The sequence below is a fragment of the Pteronotus mesoamericanus genome, unplaced genomic scaffold (genome assembly GCF_021234165.1).
Source record: "Pteronotus mesoamericanus isolate MK-2021 breed Mesoamerican mustached bat unplaced genomic scaffold, CSHL_Meso_final contig_101, whole genome shotgun sequence".
Taxonomy (NCBI): domain Eukaryota; kingdom Metazoa; phylum Chordata; class Mammalia; order Chiroptera; family Mormoopidae; genus Pteronotus; species Pteronotus mesoamericanus.
Window position 1 is genome coordinate 17,538,957 of NW_026555001.1, and position 20,682 is coordinate 17,559,638.

The 20,682-nt window shown below is 44.8% G+C and overlaps 1 protein-coding gene across 1 annotated transcript; it reads left to right on the top strand.

Annotated features, from left to right (window-relative positions):
* The first annotated feature begins 1,500 nt into the window (after positions 1–1,500).
* WDCP (WD repeat and coiled coil containing) lies at positions 1,501–14,975 on the top strand. The gene is made up of 4 exons (XM_054569140.1): positions 1,501–1,532; positions 6,264–8,118; positions 11,034–11,151; positions 13,429–14,975. Exons 2-4 carry the CDS (start codon positions 6,283–6,285, stop codon positions 13,653–13,655), a joined length of 2,181 nt encoding a protein of 726 aa, XP_054425115.1. The 5' UTR covers positions 1,501–1,532; positions 6,264–6,282; the 3' UTR covers positions 13,656–14,975.
* The last annotated feature ends 5,707 nt before the right edge of the window (positions 14,976–20,682 follow it).

Consider the following 20,682-nt stretch of genomic DNA (forward strand, 5'->3'; position numbering starts at 1 on the left):
GGAGCCTGGCCGGGCCGACTGACCCGCTGACCGCGGAGGATGCTGAGGGAGGCAGGCAGCCCTTTCCGCATCCACGCACTCGCCCGTCTGCCCACCCCTGCATCCCTCCGTTCAACGTGCGTTTGGCGGCTCTGGGGAATCCGCTCGATTCCACAGACCCGGGGACGGCCAGCAGCTACTCCGGCGCTGTGACTAGATGCGCTCGTTGACAGGGGCTCCGAAAGCGTGGAAGCGCTCGAGAAGGGTCCTGCCTTAGAGGGGCTGCCCGGACCTGCAGAAGCCAGCTGGGGGTGGGGGCGGGGGGGGGAGGGGGCACGGGGGGCTGTGTGGGGTGAGGCAAGGTTCATTGCCGACCCTTCTGCCCCCACTCTAAGCCCCTGCTCGCCATCCCAGGTCGCTCTGCCCCACGCACGGGTGGGTTCCCACCTTTCAAGGCAAAGAATGACATCCTGGGGAAACCAATGGAATTAAGACAGAATCGCTGCCTTCGAGGAACTAAATCCGGGGTGAGCAGGGACGCAGCTACGGCGTGGAGGGATTCTTGCTGTGGGACGAATGAATGAGTTCGACCTATGTTCTTCCTTCACCCAACAGAGATCCAGGAATCTATCAAGCTTTTCCAAAGAAGTAACCTTTGCTTGAAGAATGAGTGGGGCTATAAATTTCCGTTTTAAATTTTTGTTTCTACCTCTTCCCTGCATTGTTCCAAAAATTAGGTCAAGTATGACTCTAACAAGTGGCGCTGGAAGATAGGCAGAGGGCGAAAAGTCCCAGGAAAGGTGTCCGGAGTGGGCCCTAAAGATGTCCTTCCCCATGCTCCCAGATCAGACAGGAGACTGCAGGTGACCAGCACCGTGGAAGGAGGATTGGCTGTACCGCTCAGGAAGATGCTGATCAACTGTTCCATGCGGGTCCGGGTCTGAAATCCCGCATTGGCTGTGGCAAGGGGTGGCCCGAGTCTCCCAGAAGCGTAACTTGGTCTAAAGAAGCCTAGTGATGCACTACCAGTCCATGGGCTATGGCCGGGGGCAGACACTTTTGGGGTACGTGTAGAACAGGGCTGTGTATGTATCTGGAACAGATCAATGGAGTGGCTTCAGTAGAATGCACACTATTTTGTATTTTGGGGGGGAAATGCTGTATTTAAAAGAGGTCCTCGACTCCTTCCCATTCCTGACTCCTCATCTCTCCCCCAACTCCAAATGTTAAGAAACTGTGTTGACTCTTGGGCTCCTGGATTTTAACTTATACTAAGAGAACCTATAAGAAAAGGGGGAAGGCGCTAAACCTCTTAAGGGAGGGAGAAATTGTGCGTGGTTTACGGTCATGAGTGTCACCGAAACTACAACTCCCAGAGATCTGTGCGGCAAAGCCCGAGCTTATTAGCCTGTGGGAAGGACATTCTTCTAACGTGACACACGCAGAAACCAATAGGCGGACAGTAATATTGAGCTTTCCCGCCCATCGCTCACCTATCAGAGGCCTTCGAATCGATGCTTCCGGTCCCCGCTACGACTTCGGATCCGCGGTAGGTGAGTTGCGGGCGGCTCCGGGAATATTGGTTTATTGTGGGTCAGTGAGTCTAAAGGTGTTTTGTCTCCATTGTTGCCCAGCCTGGAGGATGTGGGCAGTGTGTGGGTGGGCGGGGTGGGAGGTGGTGGGACCGGCACTTGCGGGGAGGGTGGAAGACAAACAGGTGTGCGGCCAGTATGGGAAGAATGGTGAGGGGTGCGCGTGCAGTCGTTAGCGGTTGCGGACGTTCCGGGACTGGGTTTAAACGAATGAGTATATTCCCTGTGACTCATAAGTGACACTTCTGGGATATATCCAAAATGAAGAAAACCCTTTATGCATAAAGATCTTTATCTCGGCGTTATTTATAGTGGGATAAAGTTGGCTACAACCAGGTATTTCAGCAGTGAGGAAAATTATGGACCTTCAGAGTGAATATTAAGTGGCCTATACAAAACTTTTAAATACTATGGGAAAAATGCTAATATATAATGTTAAATGAGAAAATGGTGATACGAAATGGTACGGTATGATTGAAAAAGTTTACCCAAAATGTCATGGAAAAAAGTGTCTAGAGGTATGTAATCATAATTTTCTTTGGATGGGTTTTTTTGGTGTGAACTTACCTTTCGTATATGTTCATTTATTTTTTCAAATACAAGGGAACGATTATTTAGAAAGTCGCAGAGGTAGAAAACGCGAGGCAGCTGGGCTGAGTGGGCTCAGGAAACAAGTTACAGAGGCAAAAGAGGGGCCCTTGGAGCTTAGGGGAGAGAAAGGGAGAGACAGAGAGAGACCAAAGGTATGCACCTTGAGGGAAGAAGGGGCGGAAAGGTGCAGAAGATGCCCAAGAGGTGTGTTAATTTTTTAAAAATAAGTGTAAGGAACTTGAACTTAGTTTAAAATGGAAACACAATAAACTTAGAAAAGCAGGTTGGAGGTGGGTGTACATCTGCTTAAACTACTGGGAGTGAGCCAGTTCACCTAAGCCCCTTGATTTGCACCATGAATTGTCTTTGAAGGAGATGAAAAACAGGAGAAATAAGTGGTCGTAGACTGCACACCAGGTCCTGGTTCTGACCACCCCTCCCCGGAGCTAATAGAGTAGGCTTTTCTCTTCCTAAAACACCCAGGGTGTCCTGATTTCAGTTATCTTACAGTCTGAGGGGTTGAGAGGCCAGCAGGTATACAGTTAGCTTCAGGCAACGTATAAGTATTTTAAAAGATACCAAATAATTGGAGAACTCCTGAAAGTCATTTCAACCTTTGGGCTTTTTGATCTTTCACAGTGAGGCTGTTCGCTGCTTTGGCTTTAACTTCCAAATTCTTCCTCTTTGACTGCCTAAAGAACACTGCTACCCTAAATATATCCTAAATGATGCACATCTGATACTAAATTTATCACACACTACACATCCTTTTTTAAAAAATTGATTTTAGGGAGAGAGAGAAACATCAATTTGTTGTTCTACTGATTTATGCATTCATTGGTTGATTCTCGTATGCGCCCTGATCAGGGATCCAACCTGAAACCTTGGTGTATCAGGACAACACTCTAAGCAATGGAGCTACCTCACCAGGGCCTACACTCTTGTCTTCACCTTTGAAGCATGGTCTGCCTTCGGTATCTCTGAAGAATGGTTTAACAATTTCCCGAGCAAAAACTTTGTGTTATCTTTAGTTCGTCCTCCTTTTTCACCATTCACATCCTACCTGATGTCATTATCTAGTCCATCTGCAGTAGAAATCTCTCGAATCTCGCCCTCTTTCTCTGTTGAAGTAGCTACAGACTTGGCTCGCTTTCTCATTGTAACATTCAAAATATTTCACAGCGCTTTATTGAACTTGCCACTTTTCTTAAGTCCATCCTGCACGTTGTCACATGAATGTGTGCTGGTTCCTCCAAATTCCTCAGCAGGCCCTTTACGATCAGGAGATGAGGTTGGAAAGGAATATCAGTATCATAATATAAGGCCTTAAATGCCTTCTTTTACATATGTGACTGTAGAGACTCATCCAAAGAGTTAGAGCAGAAGAACAAAATGACCAGAACTGTGATTTATTTTCAAAGATAATTCTCTCCAACCACACAGAGTATCCAGGCTTTGTGGGAAAGAAGAGGCCGGTGTCAGAGGACCTCACCTCATCCTGCCCCACTAAACAGGGAGAGGTGGTCAGCACCTGGACCAGCCGTAGAGTTGAAAGGGTTGGAGCAGACTTTTGTAATTATCATTAGGCTTTTTGAGCAAAGCATGCCAAATTTCTTCTTGTTACTAAAGATGAAACATTGAAGTGAGTTCTTCTAAAAACTTAGTAACCTCGTGTTTTTTTTCCATATTCGCAAATACTTAACCTGTGCTACCCCTGGCCATACGTAAACTCAGTGACATTATACTCACTTGTGTGGCTTAAAACATGGTCATATAAGTTGCCTTTGATATAATTGGTGCATTGGGAATTTTCCCTGCCCAGGAAAATGTACTGTGCATTATTTATCAAAGTCTTTTAAAAGTACCTCCATAGATATTAGGGAAAAACATATTAATTAAGACCAGTGAGTTAGAGATGGCAGTTTTGGTCACTGGTAATGACAGGGGACTTATTTCTGTATTTAGCAAGCTACTGCAGAACCAGTTAATCTGACACTAGAAGTGGAAAACAGACTGTTCTTTTTAGAAAAAGATTCTAAGAGCAGGGACAAAGCTAGCAAAGAGGTAGGTTAAGTTTGAAGTGAATGTAGGCACGGTAATATCAGCCATGATGTAAAGCCTAATATATATTTGAATGGTATTGCAGCTCAGCAGAGAAGCCAGGAAAGGAGATGCAGATCTCAGAGTAATAAATGTAGATGATAATTGAAAACATAAGAGTAGGTGGCACTGGAAGGAAGGAAAAAAGGGAAAAGTGATGAGACCTGAGTACTAAACTTTTTGGCTCAGTCCACAATCAGATAAAAATTGGAAACAAGCTGAATTTCTACCTATAAGGGAGCCATTGAATACATTCTGGTACCTAAAAAGTATGGAATACCTTACTGCTGCTAATGCAGCTACTTAAAACACTGAGGCAGATCTCTATTATTGACTTTGAAAGGTGCCCCTGCTGTAAAATAGTGAATGATATGTAAGATACAACCTCTGTGGTAATCAGTTGTTTTTTTTGAAAACCGCTACATAATTTGGGAAGAATCTCCCTTTGTGTGAGTGTTGGTGGGAGGCACAGCCCATCCCCTGTGACAGGAGCCTTTGTGGGGAGCCCTCTCCCGCTCCTGGCTGCTGGAGCAAAGGGTGTGTGAACTTAGCTCAGCCAGTGGGAGGCGTCTTCCCATTCGGAATCTTAAGCAGTCGCCATCAAGAGAAGGGGCAGTGAGGTTTGCTTCTCAGCTGTTGAGAAGTTAGGTCCCCAGCTGTTTAGAAAGAGTGGCAGCTGTGGCTTATTGTGCCTGGCCTCATTTGGTTCCTGTTTGTTTTCTGAGCCTGGTTCTTGAGCCTTTTGTTTGTTTGTTTGTGTTGCTTAAGTTAGCCATAGTGGTTTTTGCTGTTAACAGTTCCTGGTTAGGAACTCTGTCTTATACTCCCATTTTTTGTCTAAAAGAAAAAACTTAGCACATATGAAATTTTATTTCTATATTTGTAGGGTTTGCTAACGGTTTCAAGGCTATACATCAAATTGTGAACAGTGCTGTTATGAAGGGCTTACGATTTGGGGGCGGGTGCTGGTGGTGGTAAAGGTAAAGGGGAGTTGGCATGGGGTAGGAGGAGACATTGTGTTCTACTTCAGACACATGGTTTGTTTGAATTTCATTGCAGTGAACATGTACTTTAGCAATCTAAATTTCCGGGGCAGGGGGGAACCTTAAGAATGAAAAAATTGAAAGTAATACTTGCCTAACCTAATTTATATTATTGTGAAGGATTGTTGCAAGGAGCAAATGCAACAGGGAATGTGAAAATATTCTGAAAATTAAGTGCTATTTGAATACGATGAAATAGAAATAGCAATAGTGACTTGAGTGTTGTTTCAGTATAAAAGTAAGGGCTATTTTTAAGGGAGTTGAGGAAATAAGTGCTAATAAAGTCAGTTGTGAATATCAGTTATTCATTGACTTGGCAATGAAAGGAAAATATAAATTAGATGGTGAAGAAGACTTTCTTTTCAACTTTTTAATTTGAAAATTTTCTAGCTTCAAAGTTGAAAGTCCCAAGAATACTGACATAGCCTCAGTCTGGCTTCAGCAATTATTACCATTTTGCTACATTTGTTTTAGCTCTCTGCATATATACACATGTAAAATATGTATACAGTATATACAAAATTTTATTGGTTGGTTTGTTTGCTAAGACATTTGAAAACAAGTTGTAGGCATTAAGACATTTTATCCCCCAATACTTCAACATGCGTATTTTGACAGTAAGGACATTTTCATAAATACGTAAGCACAATACCATGGTCACACTTAAGAAAACTGTTAACTCTAGCATCTTCTAATATCCATTCCATATTCTGATTTCCCCAGTTCAACACAGTTTTGTTCTTTTTTTGGTAGAAAATTTTATGTCCTCCATTTGAGATCCAAAGTTTATACGATACATTTGCTTCTCGTGGCTCAGTGGTGGCTTTGAACCTGCCACACTCCCAGTCCTTTCATCCCCTCACAGCATTAGCCCGTGAAAGGTGTGAGCCAACTGTAACATGTCCTGCATTCTGGATCTGTCTGATTATGGTGTAGCTTTTCTTCTTAATTATTTCAGATAACCTTCATCAGAAAGGATGGAGTTGGGGAAAGGAAAACTTCTCAGGACTGGGCTGAATGCCTTGTATCAAGCAGTACACCCAGTTCACGGCCTTGTCTGGACCAATGGGAATCAGGTAGTCCTGACTGATGTACAGCTTCAGAGTGGAGAGGCCAAGTTTGGGGACTCGGAGGTCATTGGACAATTTGAACAGGTGTATGGGGTGTCCTGGGCCCCACCTGGTGCAGCTGACACGCCCCCTCTGCTCGCTGTCCAGCACACGCAGCATGTCACTGTGTGGCAGCTGTGTCCCAGTACTAAGGAGTCAAGCAAGTGGTTGATGTCTAAGACCTGTGAAATTAGAGAATCGCACCCTGTCCTTCCCCAAGGCTGTGTGTGGCACCCCGAAAGTGCTGTCCTGGCTGTGCTGACCGCACAGGATGTCTCCGTTCTCCATAATGTGCACTGTGACAGTTCCCGGGTAAGAGCAGACAGCAGCGCCCCAGGCCTTATTCATTGCGCCTGTTGGACCCAGGACGGCCAGAGGCTGGTGGTGGCAGTAGGCAGCAGCCTGCATTCTTATATTTGGGACAGTGCGCAGAAGACTCTTCACAGGTGCTTCTCCTGCTCGGTGTTTGATGTGGACAGCTACGTGCGCTCTATCGGAGCCACTGTGGCCTCACAGGTCGCCATAGCCACTGAGCTTCCGCTGGATAAGATTTGTGGCTTAAATGCATCTGAAGCACTTGATGTTCCGCCCAGTAGTGAAGACACTTGTCTGGTTGATGACACGGTTACTAATGACATGTTCTCTGTGGATAAGGGGGCAATCCCTTCTGACACAAATTTGGACATGTCAGTTTCTCCCTTTTCTTCTTCCTTTTCAGATCCTCTGGATCTGACTCATATAATTTTCAATAGATCGAAGTCTGAGGGTAATAACCTTATTTGTCTAAGAAAAAAGGACTACTTGACAGGAACTGGTCTGGATTCTTCACATTTGGTACTTGTGACTTTTGAGAAAGAGGTTACCCAGACCAGGAAAGTCCCCATTCCAGGCATTCTGGTTCCTGATCTGATAGCATTTAATCTTAAAGCACAGGTTGTGGCAGTGGCCTCCAATACTTGTAATATAATTTTTATCTATTCTGTCATTCCATCGTTTATGCCAGACATCCAGCAAATTCAGTTAGAGAGTAGTGAACGACCAAAAGGCATATGTTTCTTGACAGATAAATTATTACTAATTTTGGTAGGAAAACAAAAATCCACGGATTTGACATTTCTTCCTCCTTCAAAGTCTGATGAGTATATCATTCGCTTGATTGTTAGAGAAGTAATGTTGAAAGAGGGATTTCCAATAACATTGAGTGAAAACCAGAGTGGCTACTCTAGTTTCAGTCTTCTGCTAGATAAAACAGAGGAAAAGAAGCTAATTGAAGGTCTTTCTCCAGATACGTATCACCAAAACAGAGGGCTCTTGTTAACAGCTAATTGCAGGAGTCAGGGTGGGAGGCCCGAACGTACCCTTATTAAAGAAATCAAAAGTCCTCCGTCCAGCGTCGGCGATGGCTCCGTAGTCCTGGAAACTCTAGGTGCCGAGCCTGTGACCCAGCCAGTGACCCTGCCCAGACCCAGCAACGTGCCAGGCCACACCAGCACCCCGGAGCCCCCTAATTTTCCTCAGAGAAAGAACTCACAACGGGAAAAGGAAACTTACCAGCCGTCTAAGGAACTGGAAATTTTATCTCAGAAACTGAATGAAGTACAGCGATGTCTTTCTGAGCTCACAGACTCCCTACATAATGGAAAGAAACCCTCTCCAGTGTATCCACTCTCTCAGGATCTGCCTTATGTCCACATCTCTTACCAGGTAATTTCTCCTTGAGGGGCTAGCACTGTCCATAGAAGCTCCTGCAACCGGTGGTCACTGCCAGAAAAATTAGTTGATGAGAAAGATGGTGTTCGAATTGAACAGGGTATGTTATAGTACAGGCAGGTTGTTATTCCTTTGCAGGTTGGTTGTCTGCCAACCATATGGACACACATACCAGTATACACTGATTTTTATCATGTACATGGTATGAAATACATGAATGATTATTCTGCCAACTTATATTTAGAAAAAAATACTTTTAAATTGTGCTACTTCATCATGAAACTTTTTTCTTATGCAACGCAGACCCTCTTCCATATGTAAGAATGGTTATATTTATTTAGATTTTTTAAAAAGGATTTTATTTACTTTTTAGAGAGAGGGGAAGGGAGGGAAAAAGAGAGGGAGAGGAATATCAGTGTGTGAGAGATACAATTGCCCCTCACGCACCCCCAGCTGGGGACTTGGCCCACAACTCAGGCATGTGCCCTGACTGGGAATGGAACTGGTGACCTTTTGGTTCACAGGCTGGCACTCAGTCCACTGAGCCACACCAGTCAGGGTGCAAACCAGTTTTGACATGTTCAGTCACAGAACCTTCTCCATACACTGCACAAATCTCCCCCCTTTTTTTTTTGTTTGCATTTCAGTTGCATTTTTACTTTTCTTGAAATAACAAAGCATAATATGCCAAAAATGTTGCATTTTTTTCTGTCTTCAATATTACAATGGCTGCATAAAAATTCACCAGTTTTGATTAAGTTTTTTTTTTTAATGCATGCTGATATAACAGCTGACACAGTATCATCTAACAAAATTGTTTCGAATGAAGTTAAAGACAACTTAGCACTACCAAAGCCATCTTATGGGAAAAAATGTAATGGACTTTTTGCTAACCCAATATATAGGAACAAGATATATGTAGGTTCAGAGGTGGTGGTGGTTTTACAAAAATAGGGTCATACGGTGTACTTTCGACTTCATGCACAGAGTATGCTGTTTTTTCAAGCGTTCCCTTGTTGAATGGACATTCACTTTGTTTTCAGTTCTTACCCACTCCACATAGCGCTGCAATAGTATTCTTGTATGTATCCATTTGTATTTGTATTTTTATTTCTGTTGGGTTGGTTCCCAGAAGCAAGAGTGCAATTTGAATATATATGTTTCTACTTTTAAACATTTGCCAGATTGCCTTTCAGAGATTCGTGCTTAACAGTGTATCATCACGTGCTCACCAGCAACCTTTTTCTCACATTCTCATGAATCTGATAAATGTGAAGTGGTATTTCACTTTTATTAATTTATTTTTTCTTTACTGTTAATGAATTTGAGTACATATGTCTTCATATTTTGGATCCAAAAAATAAATTGCTTATTGCTCATTTTTTCCTATTGGATTAATAGTCTATAAGAAGTTTTTGTATATTGTAGAAATTAATATACATGTAATAGTCTAGATTTTCTTGCAATATTTTATTAATTTGGTTTCTGCATTTTTTAATTGAATTTTTGAGAGCATGCAGAACCCCCCCCCCCAATTACAAAAGTAATATATGCTTATTGAGGGGGGGAAATGGAACCAATATGGGAATAATTAATGTTGAAAGTAAAAACTCTTCATAATCCAGCCCTTAGAGAAAATCACAGATAGTTAGTTGTAAGTAAATCTATATTATTTCTTTCAAATAATAACATCTTTTTTCTTTTGTAAACATCTGTAAATGTGAAATTCTGTATTTTTTAAGAAAAAAAGTGGGATTTTTTTGCCTTTTTAATTCTCTAGTTTCTCAGTTTATAATGAACTGAACCAACCAAGCTGTTATCAGTAACTACCTCTGGAGGGTAGCGTTTGGGGCATTTTATTTTCTGCATTATAAATTTATGTTTTACTCTTTCATACTGAGCATGTATTCCTTTTGTAATGAGAAAAGTAAAAGAAAAAGGCAAGTTAATCAAAAGCAAGGAAGAATTTCCCCTGTAATTTCCAAAGCAGCATTTCATAGAGTTCTAATAAATGATTAGTTGCTCCTGGCCCTTGCAGTTTATTTGTGACATCTTTTAAAATGGTATTAGTAGACATGCTCTTTGAGTTGTTCATTGTTCCACAAATGTACAGTTTATATTTCATTGTAGAAATTATGGTTCTCAGCAGTCAGAAAATGAGTAGTAATAATTTTAACTACAGAATGAGTTAGACACATAACTTACCAATAAAGCTCTTCTTCAAATGCTTACATGAAGGTATTGTTTCAAATAATGTATAATTGGAGAAGTTAATATTTTTTATTCTATGTTCTATGATTGTGCCTTTGGACTCTTAACATAAATTAGAGCTATAATAATTTTATATGTTTTTTCTCTAGGGATATTTGAAACCATTTTTAAAGATGAGTTAATATGCACTAAGACTTTTTAAAATTTAGAAGTCATTTTTCTTTGTACTTTTTCTAAGCTAAGTGAAATTTGACCAGTTTACTTGTCCAATTCCTCCACTACGCCACCACTTAGGGCAGTCCTTCTTGGCATTTTTCTCCCATTAAAGGAAGCATGAAGTTTCTTAGTTACACCTACAATAGCCAAGCACCTGTTCCTCACCATCAGATCGTGCTCTTAGGCTGCCATTAATCATCCTGTAGAGTTATCGGTCATATCCTACAACAGCCAGTTCCATGTAATAGAGACATGGGAAAAAGCAGCGCAAAAGGAGAAGGAAATTAGGGGTTTGCGTTTTGTTCTGACCCTTTTGTTGTGTTAAATAATATAGCAAAAAGCTCCTTATATAAAATTGAAGTCTGATTGATAGTGGTAATAGGTAAGGATTTAAGACAACTATTTATACTTTCTATTCTTAAGAAATGTTAAATCCATTGGTGCTGCAATTGGCTTAACAACGTTTGTTTTTGTATTTGAAGAAACCTTATTATATAGGTCCCATTGTTGAAACAAGAAACGTGCTTCTCTGCAATGGCAAACTAAGGCTCAGTACCATTCAGCAGACTTTTGGCCTCTCTCTTATTGAAATGCTGCATGGTAGGTACAATTGAGAAGTTAACCCTACCCAACAACCCCTCCTTCCACCATCTATTTTGTGCGTAACTTTCATTGGCAATGTGGGTGGCTGATGTGGGTCAGTGGATTGGGCGCCCGCGTGCCAACCAAAAGTTTGCTGGTTCGATTCCCTACCAGGGCACATGCCTGGGTTGTAGGGTAGGTCTTGCGAAAGGCAAGCAATCGATGTTTCTCTCTCACATTGATGTTTCTCTTTCTTTCTCCCTCCCCCTCTCTAAAAATAAAAAATAATATCTTAAAGAAAAAAAAAAAAAGAGTCCTGGCTGGTGTGGCTCAGTGGATTGAGTGCTGGCCTATGAACCAAAGGGTTTCTGGTTCGATTCCCAGTCAAGACATATGCCTGGGTTTTGGGCCAGTTCCCCAGCAGGGGGCATGAGAGAGGCAAACACACTAATGGTTCCTTCCCACTCTTTCTCCCTCATCTCCCCCCTCTCTAAAAATAAATAAAACCTTTATAAAAAGAATAAGAAAATGACGTGTACCGATAATTCTGGAATTCACCAGGTAATTAGCAAGTATTATTGTCTGCTGTATACCCAGGCCTGTTATATGCCTATAAAATATAACACATGGTGGCATAATGCCACCAAATACATGGGAAATATGTGATCTGCCCTTAAGGAACTTAAAGCTGAGCTGGAAAACCTAAATGTGTACGTGAAAACTAGAAGAGTTACAAAGCCATATATACCAACTGCAAGGAAATGACATAAAAACCTTGTGTATACCTGTTGCACTAGAACACAAAGATAATAGCAGCATTGCAGAATATTTCTGAAAGGAGTAGTTTTAAGGTGCAGTGAACATGTGGACATGAGGGACAGTTAAAGGTGGCGGGGGACTGAGCAATGCCCACGTTCCTTCAAATGGTTCTTTTCTTTTGTCTCCTTGTCACAGTAGCTACTGCACTGAAGATAAAATTTGTTTCATTTCCCCCCTTAACATTGTAGCAGCAGCATTTTTCTGTTTTGACACATTCATGATATGACCTCATAATTGTCATTTTTCCTAGGTGGGAGTTAATATTCTCTTCTAAGGTGCACCATTTTTTACTTTGTCATATTTCTTAATTTAGTTGGGTTCCAATGGTGCCCATTATAAATAACATTAATAAAAACCTCTCTGTATGCTTTACGTGTTGTTTTTGGACAGTATAGATTTTCAGAAGTGAAATTACAAGGTTGCGCGTTAAGACATGGGCCCTGACTGGGGTGGGCATTGTCCTACACCCCAAAAAGTCACCAGTCCGATTCCTGGTCAGAGCACAAGCCTGGGTTGAGGGCCAGGTCCCCAGCTGGGGGGGCGGGGGAGGTGAGAGGCAACTGATTGCTGTTTCCCTCTCATGTTGTTTCCTTCTCTTTCTAAAATAAATAAATGAAATCTAAAAAAAAAAAGAGAAAGTTAAGACATAGCAGACTTGACCCCTGGCCAGGTGCTGACTTGGTTGAAGCGTTGCCCCATACACCACAAAGGTTGCAGGTTCTATCCCTGGTGAGGGCACGTTACCTAGGTTGCGGATTCGATCCCCAGTCAGGGTGCGTCCAGGCGGCCACCGATCGATATTTTCCTCTCTCGTGTCAATGTTTCTCTTTCTCCCTTCCTCCCTCTCTCCCTCTCCCTTCTTTCTCTAAAAAATCAATAAGCATATCCTCAGATGAAGATTTTTTAAAAAGTTAAACCACGATTAACTTGGAAGAGTAAGGTCCAGGCGTGTGTTACGCCAGTGGCGCTCGGTTCCCCTGGGACAAACCATACAGGCTCATCGATCTGGGGCATTCTAGGCTAGCTCCAGTCACCTCAGCCTCCTTGGGTGGCTAGAGGTTGCAATGGATCTGAAGAATGAACCTTCCATAGCAGTGGCTGTTCCCAACTTCATGTATTTTCTGGAGAAACTCATTAACAACATGGAGAGAAAATAGGGACACTCCACACACAACCCCTAACGTGTGCAGACAGAAGCTCGCAGGGCAGGCGTACCGCTGAGTGATAAACGCCTCGCCTGAGTGAGAATGCCTGTTCCTCAGCTGGGAGGCGTCAACATCCCCTTCCTGCCGGATAACCAGACGCTCGGTAATACTCAGTCCTCCCATCTCCGCATTCTCTGTAAAGGCGTGTCATGGTCAGGTTTCATATTCTCAACTACTGAATTCTTCCCCTCACAAAGTGGCCATTTGTTATTTTTCCTTATAAATAAGGTGAAATATCCTAAATTGCCTGTGTGTTTACTTTACTTTGCAGGCTCCCGCTGGATCCTTCTCTGCGCCGATAGCGAAGGCTTCATCCCGTTAACTTTCACAGCCACACAGGAGATAATCATACGAGATGGCAGCTCCAGGTCAAATATCTTCAGAGACTCTTTGTCTCAGAGTGTTGAGTCTGGTCCTTGTCATGAAATCTATAGGGACCTTACAGTCCAAAGTTTAGATACCACTGGTTATTCTAACCATTTAGGCAGTATGGCCTGACATTTGTTTAAAGAGTACTCGCCGTGCAGCCTTTCGGATGGGACCATTACACAAGAGCTCTCTTCCGCCACGGTCTCGCCCCAGCTGGGACTTGAACCGCGGCACTGAGGTGCAGCGCTCGCCCTGGCTGGCTCGGCCCCTGCCGCTTCCCTCTCCCTCCCAGGCCGAGGCTCCCTGCACTCTGTAGCCGGGCTCAGGCTTTGTGAGATGGCTTAGAAAGTGCTTGTTTATATATTCACAATCATGTGGTTTTGTCTAAAGGCAGAATTCCCAGAACAAGACAATACGATGGTGCCACCAGGATTGTGTTTTACGGCTTCTCAGAGGCTTTCTGTCTCTTGCCCAGAGCTGTGTGAAAGCTCTCTCAGAGCACTTAAAAGGTACCTCAGCTTGGCTACAGAGCTTTCTCTTGGCTTACAGGTGAGGATGAGGAGTACTGGGGGGCAGACCCTCCAGTGCGTCCTTTTAACCCCAAACCAGCAGGAATCAACAGAGCTCAGAGGGAGACAAAAAGCCCATTGACCTCTATCCCCAGGGCTCCCTAGAACAGGAATTAGTTACAGTGTTGGCTGGGCTGCCCAGAATTTAAACCGAACCTTCTTTAGAAAATTCTAGCTGACTAAGGTCCAGATACTCCTAAAAACTGGCCCCGGGCAGATTTCAAACAACATTTCAAGCCCCACTTGAGCACCTGCTGATGTTGCTAACACAGTACCAAGCACCGGGGAGAGCTAAGGCCTGGTCTTATGTCACTCCTGATTTTCTCCCTGAGGATTTTTTCCCCCCCTGTCTTGGGATTATAAAAATACCCTGTTTTTCTCCTCATAATCAACTCTTAAATTGTTGCTTTAATTTTGGTATTTTTCTTTTTCTTCCATTCAAGTCTTAGAGACCAGCATAGAGTCTGTGAGAGAAAGTATTTTGGACAGTTGGAATTTCACTGAATCCAGGGTAGTTCTAAAAAGTACCAGTTATTATAATTACGGGCTAAAGGGCCAGTGTAGTATCGTGGAAAGAGCCCTGAGCCCAACCTCAGGCAGACACAGTGCTTCTCACCGCCTTCAGACACGGTCGCTAATGTAGTTACTGCAGCATAAACAGCTTGGTCAGTGTGTGGCTGGAGCCCACCTGCAGATGAATTGTCTCGGCCACAGATGCTACATTAGCACAAAGGCATTTTTTCCATTTCCTTTAAAATTATCTGGAAAGAAATGTTTTGTACCTTTGGGGACTCCAGTCTGTCTGTTACAGTTTATGAAGATGGAGCTGGGATAGGAAAGGAGCGAGGGCCCATTTTGTGGTTCAGATGCATTAGACAGCTGCTGGGATAATGGAAGTGGAGGCCGCTGGTCTGCAGCCGGAGGCCTGGCTCCGTTTTCCGCAGGAGGGAGGCCCGCTGCCGTGGGGGCCGAGGAGGGGCGGGGGGCCTGGGGAGGGGCGGGGTGGGCGCTGCCAGGTGTGTGCTCATCCGCGTGTCACTGGTCAGAATCCTGTGAATGTATCCAATAAAGTCACTCAGAGTGGATGCAGCTGTTGTGAGTGTTATTAAATATTTTATTGTCATCCTATTACAGTTGTCCCAATTTTCCCCCCTTGTGCCCTCCTCCGCTCAGCCTAGCCTGTTGTGAATCTTTTGATGGTATTTTCTTTGTGATTATTGCTGGCCTACAGAAATGTTCTTGATTTTATGTGTGCGTGTGTTGTCTCTGTATTTCTTCTTCCGGTGGACATGCCAGCAGAGAGGGATCAGCCCGGAGCGGGTCTGTCCAGGGCCAGCTGGTGTGTGGGTGCTTGACTGTGTAGGGAGGGTTTCACAGCAGGAGTCCAGGGGATTCTGAAAGGGCGGTTATTAACGGTTATTAACGCTATTGAAGCTGCCGCAGCGGGACGAGGGAGGGCCTAGGGCAGAAGCCGCAGCCGGAGAGCGCTGGGCGGAGCCCTGCGTTGGCTCTCTAGGAACTTTATGGGGAAGAAGGGGCCATGCTGGGCTGCAGGGACCCACTGAGAAGTCAGTCACAGCGACTCCCACGCGGCCGCTGCCCGTTGTTCCCCTGGGTGCAAGTCTCAGGACCCTTAGAGCTCAGGACAGAAGCAGCCAAGTACACGCCTGAGGAAGGGCGTGCGGGCGTGCTCAAAGAAGAGTGCACCCCCATTTATTTGATCGACCATCTGTTGGGCACTCGAGGGGGACCTTCTGTAGAGCTCCCAAGTTTTCTCTCTGTGTAGCTCACTCCTCTCCACTATCCAGTCCTGTGAACTCCAGCCATTTTGGCCTCCAAAATTAATTCAGGGAGCCCTCTGCGCTCCAAGTAGTACTCTCCCGGGTCACCTGGAAACTCTCAAAGCGAAAGCTGGTACAGTCGTAAGACTCACCGCGTTGGTGTCCGTCTCTCCAATTGCTCTTTCGTTGCCTGGTGCCGACGTTTTGACAACTGTTTTTTCATGTATTTTGTCCAGTTTTTCTTACTGTTTCAGTCAGGAGACTAGATCTGGTCTCGGTTACTTCATCATGTCCAAAAGCAGGAGTCTTTCCACATCTTGTTTATTTATTTCTCGGTGCTTTGTATTTTTTGTTGCTCCTGGGGTTTTTTTTTCCTGTATTTTCGGTTTTTAAAAAATTTTGTTTACTTTTTTTTTGCTACTGTTATAAAAATTATGTTTTATAACTTACTGGCATATTAAAATACAGTTCATTTTTGTTCATTTTATATCTACTACCTTGCTATACTCTTATTAATTCTAATGCTGCATCTGTAGATTCTTTCAGAACATCTATATAGGCAGTCATCACTTACAAATAACGACAGCTTTGTTTTTTGTTTTTTTTCTTGGCACTGTTATCTCACTGTACCAGCTAGATCCCTTGATAAAGTATTGAATAGAAGCAGTGATAGGGGTATCTTTCCCTTATTCTTGACTTTAAAGGAGTAATTCACCATTAAGAATGATGCTTGCTATTAGATTTTTAGTAGACATCCTTCTTCAGGTTTAAAATTTTCCTATTCTGTAAGCACCTTTATTATTGAATGGATATTAGATTTTTATCAAATTATTCTTTCTGTATCAGATTATACTTTTTTCCTCCTTTATTCTGTCAACATTATAAGTCTCAATAGATTTTTCTAATGTTAAACCTTGCATTCTTGGAATAAACCCAATGTGTTCATGGTGTTTATTTTTTAGATGTTGTTAGACTCAGTTCACTAATATTTTGTTTAGGATTCTTGCTTTTATGTTCATGAGCGAGATCAACCTGTGAATTCCCTTTCTTTTTTATTGTACTTGTCTGGTTTTGGTATCAAGCTTATTCTGGCCTGATGTAATGAATTGCAAAGTGTGCCTTTTTCTTTCTTTTCTTCCTTCCTTTCTTTCTTCTTTCTTTTCTTCTTTCTTTTCTTTCTTTTCTTCTTTTCTTTCTTTCTTTCTTTCTTTCTTTCTTTCTTTCTTTCTTTCTTTCTTTCTTTCTTTCTTTCTTCCTTCCTTCCTCTCCTTCCTCTCTTCCTCTCTTCCCCTCCCTCCTCCCTCCCTCCCTCCCTCCCTCCCTCCCTCCCTCCCTCCCTCCCTTTGTCTTTTTCTATTCCCTGGAAGAGTTTGCATAATATAAGATGATCCTTGATTGAAAGTTTGATGCAACTTGGTAAAAATCACTTGGATCTGGTGTTTCCTTTTTAGGAATTTTAAAAAATATTTCATTCCTTTAATATTTGTGTGGCCATGAAGGATTTCTATATGTTTACATCCACACACATCTACACTCAGTTCTGTTATGCTTGTTTTGAAAAAACAAATTTGTTCCAAGACAGTCACTAGATCAGGGAACAATTAGAGTGTAACATGAATTTCCTGTTGTTTATGCACCAGTTTTGTCCTTCAGTAAGAGTAGGCACACACAGAAAACAGTTCCCAGCTGAACTGAGGCCATAGTAATACACAAACATATGTGCACATCTCCACCGTCTAGCATGCAGCTTTGTTGGTTCACAGGGTGTGTTTTGAACCACACGCAGTTCTATCTGCTGTAAACTTTCTGTCTGGTTTCACATAACTTCTACCATTTGATAGTAACTTACAAGCTGCAGCCCTTTCTGTTGCTTAATCCACACTCAATGTATATAAGGTTGGGAGGTGGAATGAGTAGAGAGAGAAAACTAAGACCACGTTTTTGGTTTTAGTGACTGGTTCGGTGCTGACATAATTTACCAAAAATGCAGGAGGCCGGACAGGTGTGGGGAGGCGGCGACGAGCTCCACTATGGCCATGGGATGCTGCCTGGACAACACTCAGGTGGCACCTGGTCTCAAGTCCGTGGATCTGAAGGTCAGCAGATGGCTCTGGGCTAGAAACTGAGGGATGTATAGGAGGTGACGGTGAACGAGATCATAGGGTGCCTGTGGCCACTGCGGAGCAACAAAGGAAAAGACAGAAGAAAGTGAATGGTCAGGTGGGGGAGGAGAGCAGGAGGCGGGCCCTGCAGGCCAACGGAGGAGGTTTGAAAAGGAGCGGCCCTCGGGAATGAGTATCAGTCTCCACCCGACAGCCACCCTGAGGTGTAGGCAACAGTGTAGACATTTGTTCAGAAAAGAAACGGAGGCTCAGGTTTATTGACTACGTTGACCAGTCACACGTATAAAAAATTAAAGCGACATACAAACTCCTATCTCCCTTTCACCGATGCTGGAGTTCCCCTGCCACGCCTCTCAGCGGGGAGGCAGAGACGGGTATGCCAGGTAAGGAGGGAATGGCAGGTGCGGACGAGGAGACGCGCTGTGGTGGCTGGCAAGTTGTGGCCGAGTAACGCAGCTTATTTGGAGAGAGAAAGCTAAGGGAACAGGACAGGCTGTTTTGTTTTAGGATGAGAGCAATACGAACACTTGTTCATTCAGCAACCATTAATTCATATTAAACATGTACACCGAAGACATAGCAATAGAAGCTAAAATCCCTGCCCTCATGATTTTAATGGGTATATCAAGCAGTAAACAAGGCACTGCTAAACATACTTGTACATGGACGGAGTCCTACTAACTACAAATAAAAGTGGGTAGAGCTTAGCAAATGCTGGGGGAGAAGGAAGAGCTTGGCTACAAACCAGCAGGAAAGCAGGGAAGGCTTCTCTGGGGAGGTGATGGTTTAGCAGCCACCTGATCTTGTGAGGCCGTGAGGCCTGGCAGGGGGACTCCATGGATGGGACCTAAGTCAGAGGTAGGGATGCTGGTGGCTGAGTGTCTGGAGCAAGTGAAAGGCAGCTTTGCTTTCATGTAGGTGGAGAGGGACAAGGTAGCAGAATAAAGGGGCCAGGATGATGCTGCCCTTGGCCGGCAACAGGCCTCTGGTTTGGCCTTGGTGACAAGGAGAGATCCCTTCCTTTGAAACAGGAGGACAGGCTCTAAGGGCGGGTGTCAGAAGAGGGACGTGGACGTGGGCAAAGGAACTGCAGGTCCGAGGGCCGAGTAATGGGGACTGCAGTGGAGCCGGAGCGGAGAGCCAGGGGCAGGGATGCCGGCGGTGGGAGGCGCCGGCCTCTCCACAGGCTTTGGAGTCCGGCTGACTGAGGTTCCAGACCGTTTCTACCACAAACTGACCTCATGCAAGTTGCTTAAACTCTCTAAGCCTGTTTCCTCATCTGAAAATGAGCATGATGGTAGCCACTTCATAGAGTGGCAGTGGGGAGAAATGGTAGTGTTATCAGACCGGGGCCCGGCCCTGAGCGGGTCAGCCTGGGACCAGCTGTAGAGTGTGGGTTCTTGACGGTGCAGGAAAGATTTCACAGCACGAGCCCACGTCCAGGCCGGGGGTAAGCTGCTGGATTGCCTTAAGAGTTTAGGAGACACGTGCCTGGGAAGAAAGAAGTGGGGAAGGAGAAGGGAATGGCTGCCCCCGATAGGGGGAGCTTGGGTGCTGTGTCCTTGGTCTTGTGTTTTTCTCTCTTGCAGGTGGAATGTTAGGGGAGCTCTCAGGGGAGGGCTGCAGTAGCACAGTCATCAGTTCCCAGGTGTGCCCTTTCTCGTGGTCTCCACTGATGGGTCAGTGACAGGCCAGGGGGTCTTTAGTCAGTGCCGTTGGTTCTGGCATCGCCCACCTGGTTTTGCTGCTTTTCTGGGCCTGGAGCTGAAGCACATCTGAAGCCTAGATGTTATCTCCAGGGCGGAGGGGTTGCCCTGGGGCTGAGGTCCCTGTTTTCCCAGTTTTGCTCCTGCCAGGCACTTCCTGCCACCCTGGGGACCATCTGCACCTGGCTGTAAACTGCTTGGCCAGTTTGTTCAGCTCTCTGTCTCAGATTTTCTATTCCACTTATCAAGGAATTCTCCTCGTTTCTTACTATCCTGTCTCAGTGGGACACCTTTTGCCCAGCCCATGGCGGTCCTCACCTCTGAGGTTGAACCCCGGGGCTCCAGAGGTTTCCCCTGCTGCTGCCTGTACTGTGTAGCTCTGTTCCGTGAGGCTGCGCCCCTGGGAAATAAAGGTGACATAAAGTTTGGCACAAACTTGCATTGCCCAGGTTTCCGAAGCACACACAACCTGACATGGTAGAAACGTGGCCCTGCCTTGTGTCTCACCAGGCATTGTCCCCACATGGTCAGTGTGGTTTTCCAGTGCTATATGACACTGTCCTCTGTGTGTGCGCCCGTGCACAGCAGGGGTGGGCAGCGCTCCCCGCCAGCCCCTTCCTGAACCAGAGGGACAATGGAGAGACGCCGAGCCCAGCTCTTTCTCTGGTGCCCTGTGACCTCGAGGATCAGATACCCATGTCAGTGCCACAAGGGCCCGAGAGGGCCGGCATCAGGAAGCCAGGCCACAGTCTGCACTCTCACTGGGAGGCCAGCTCCCTCTCGTGCCACGGTGCGCGGGGAGCGTGCGGCCGTACACGCGTGAGTCTGAGAGTCTGAGAGTCTGAGCTCTGGCAGCCTTAGGGGCGAGTCTTGCACCTAAGAGGCAGCCAGGGGTCCAAAGAGGAAGTGGAAAGGAGCCTGGCTCTGGAGGGCGGGCTCAGGAGAGCTGACCCCATGGAGGGGACAGAGCTGGGGCT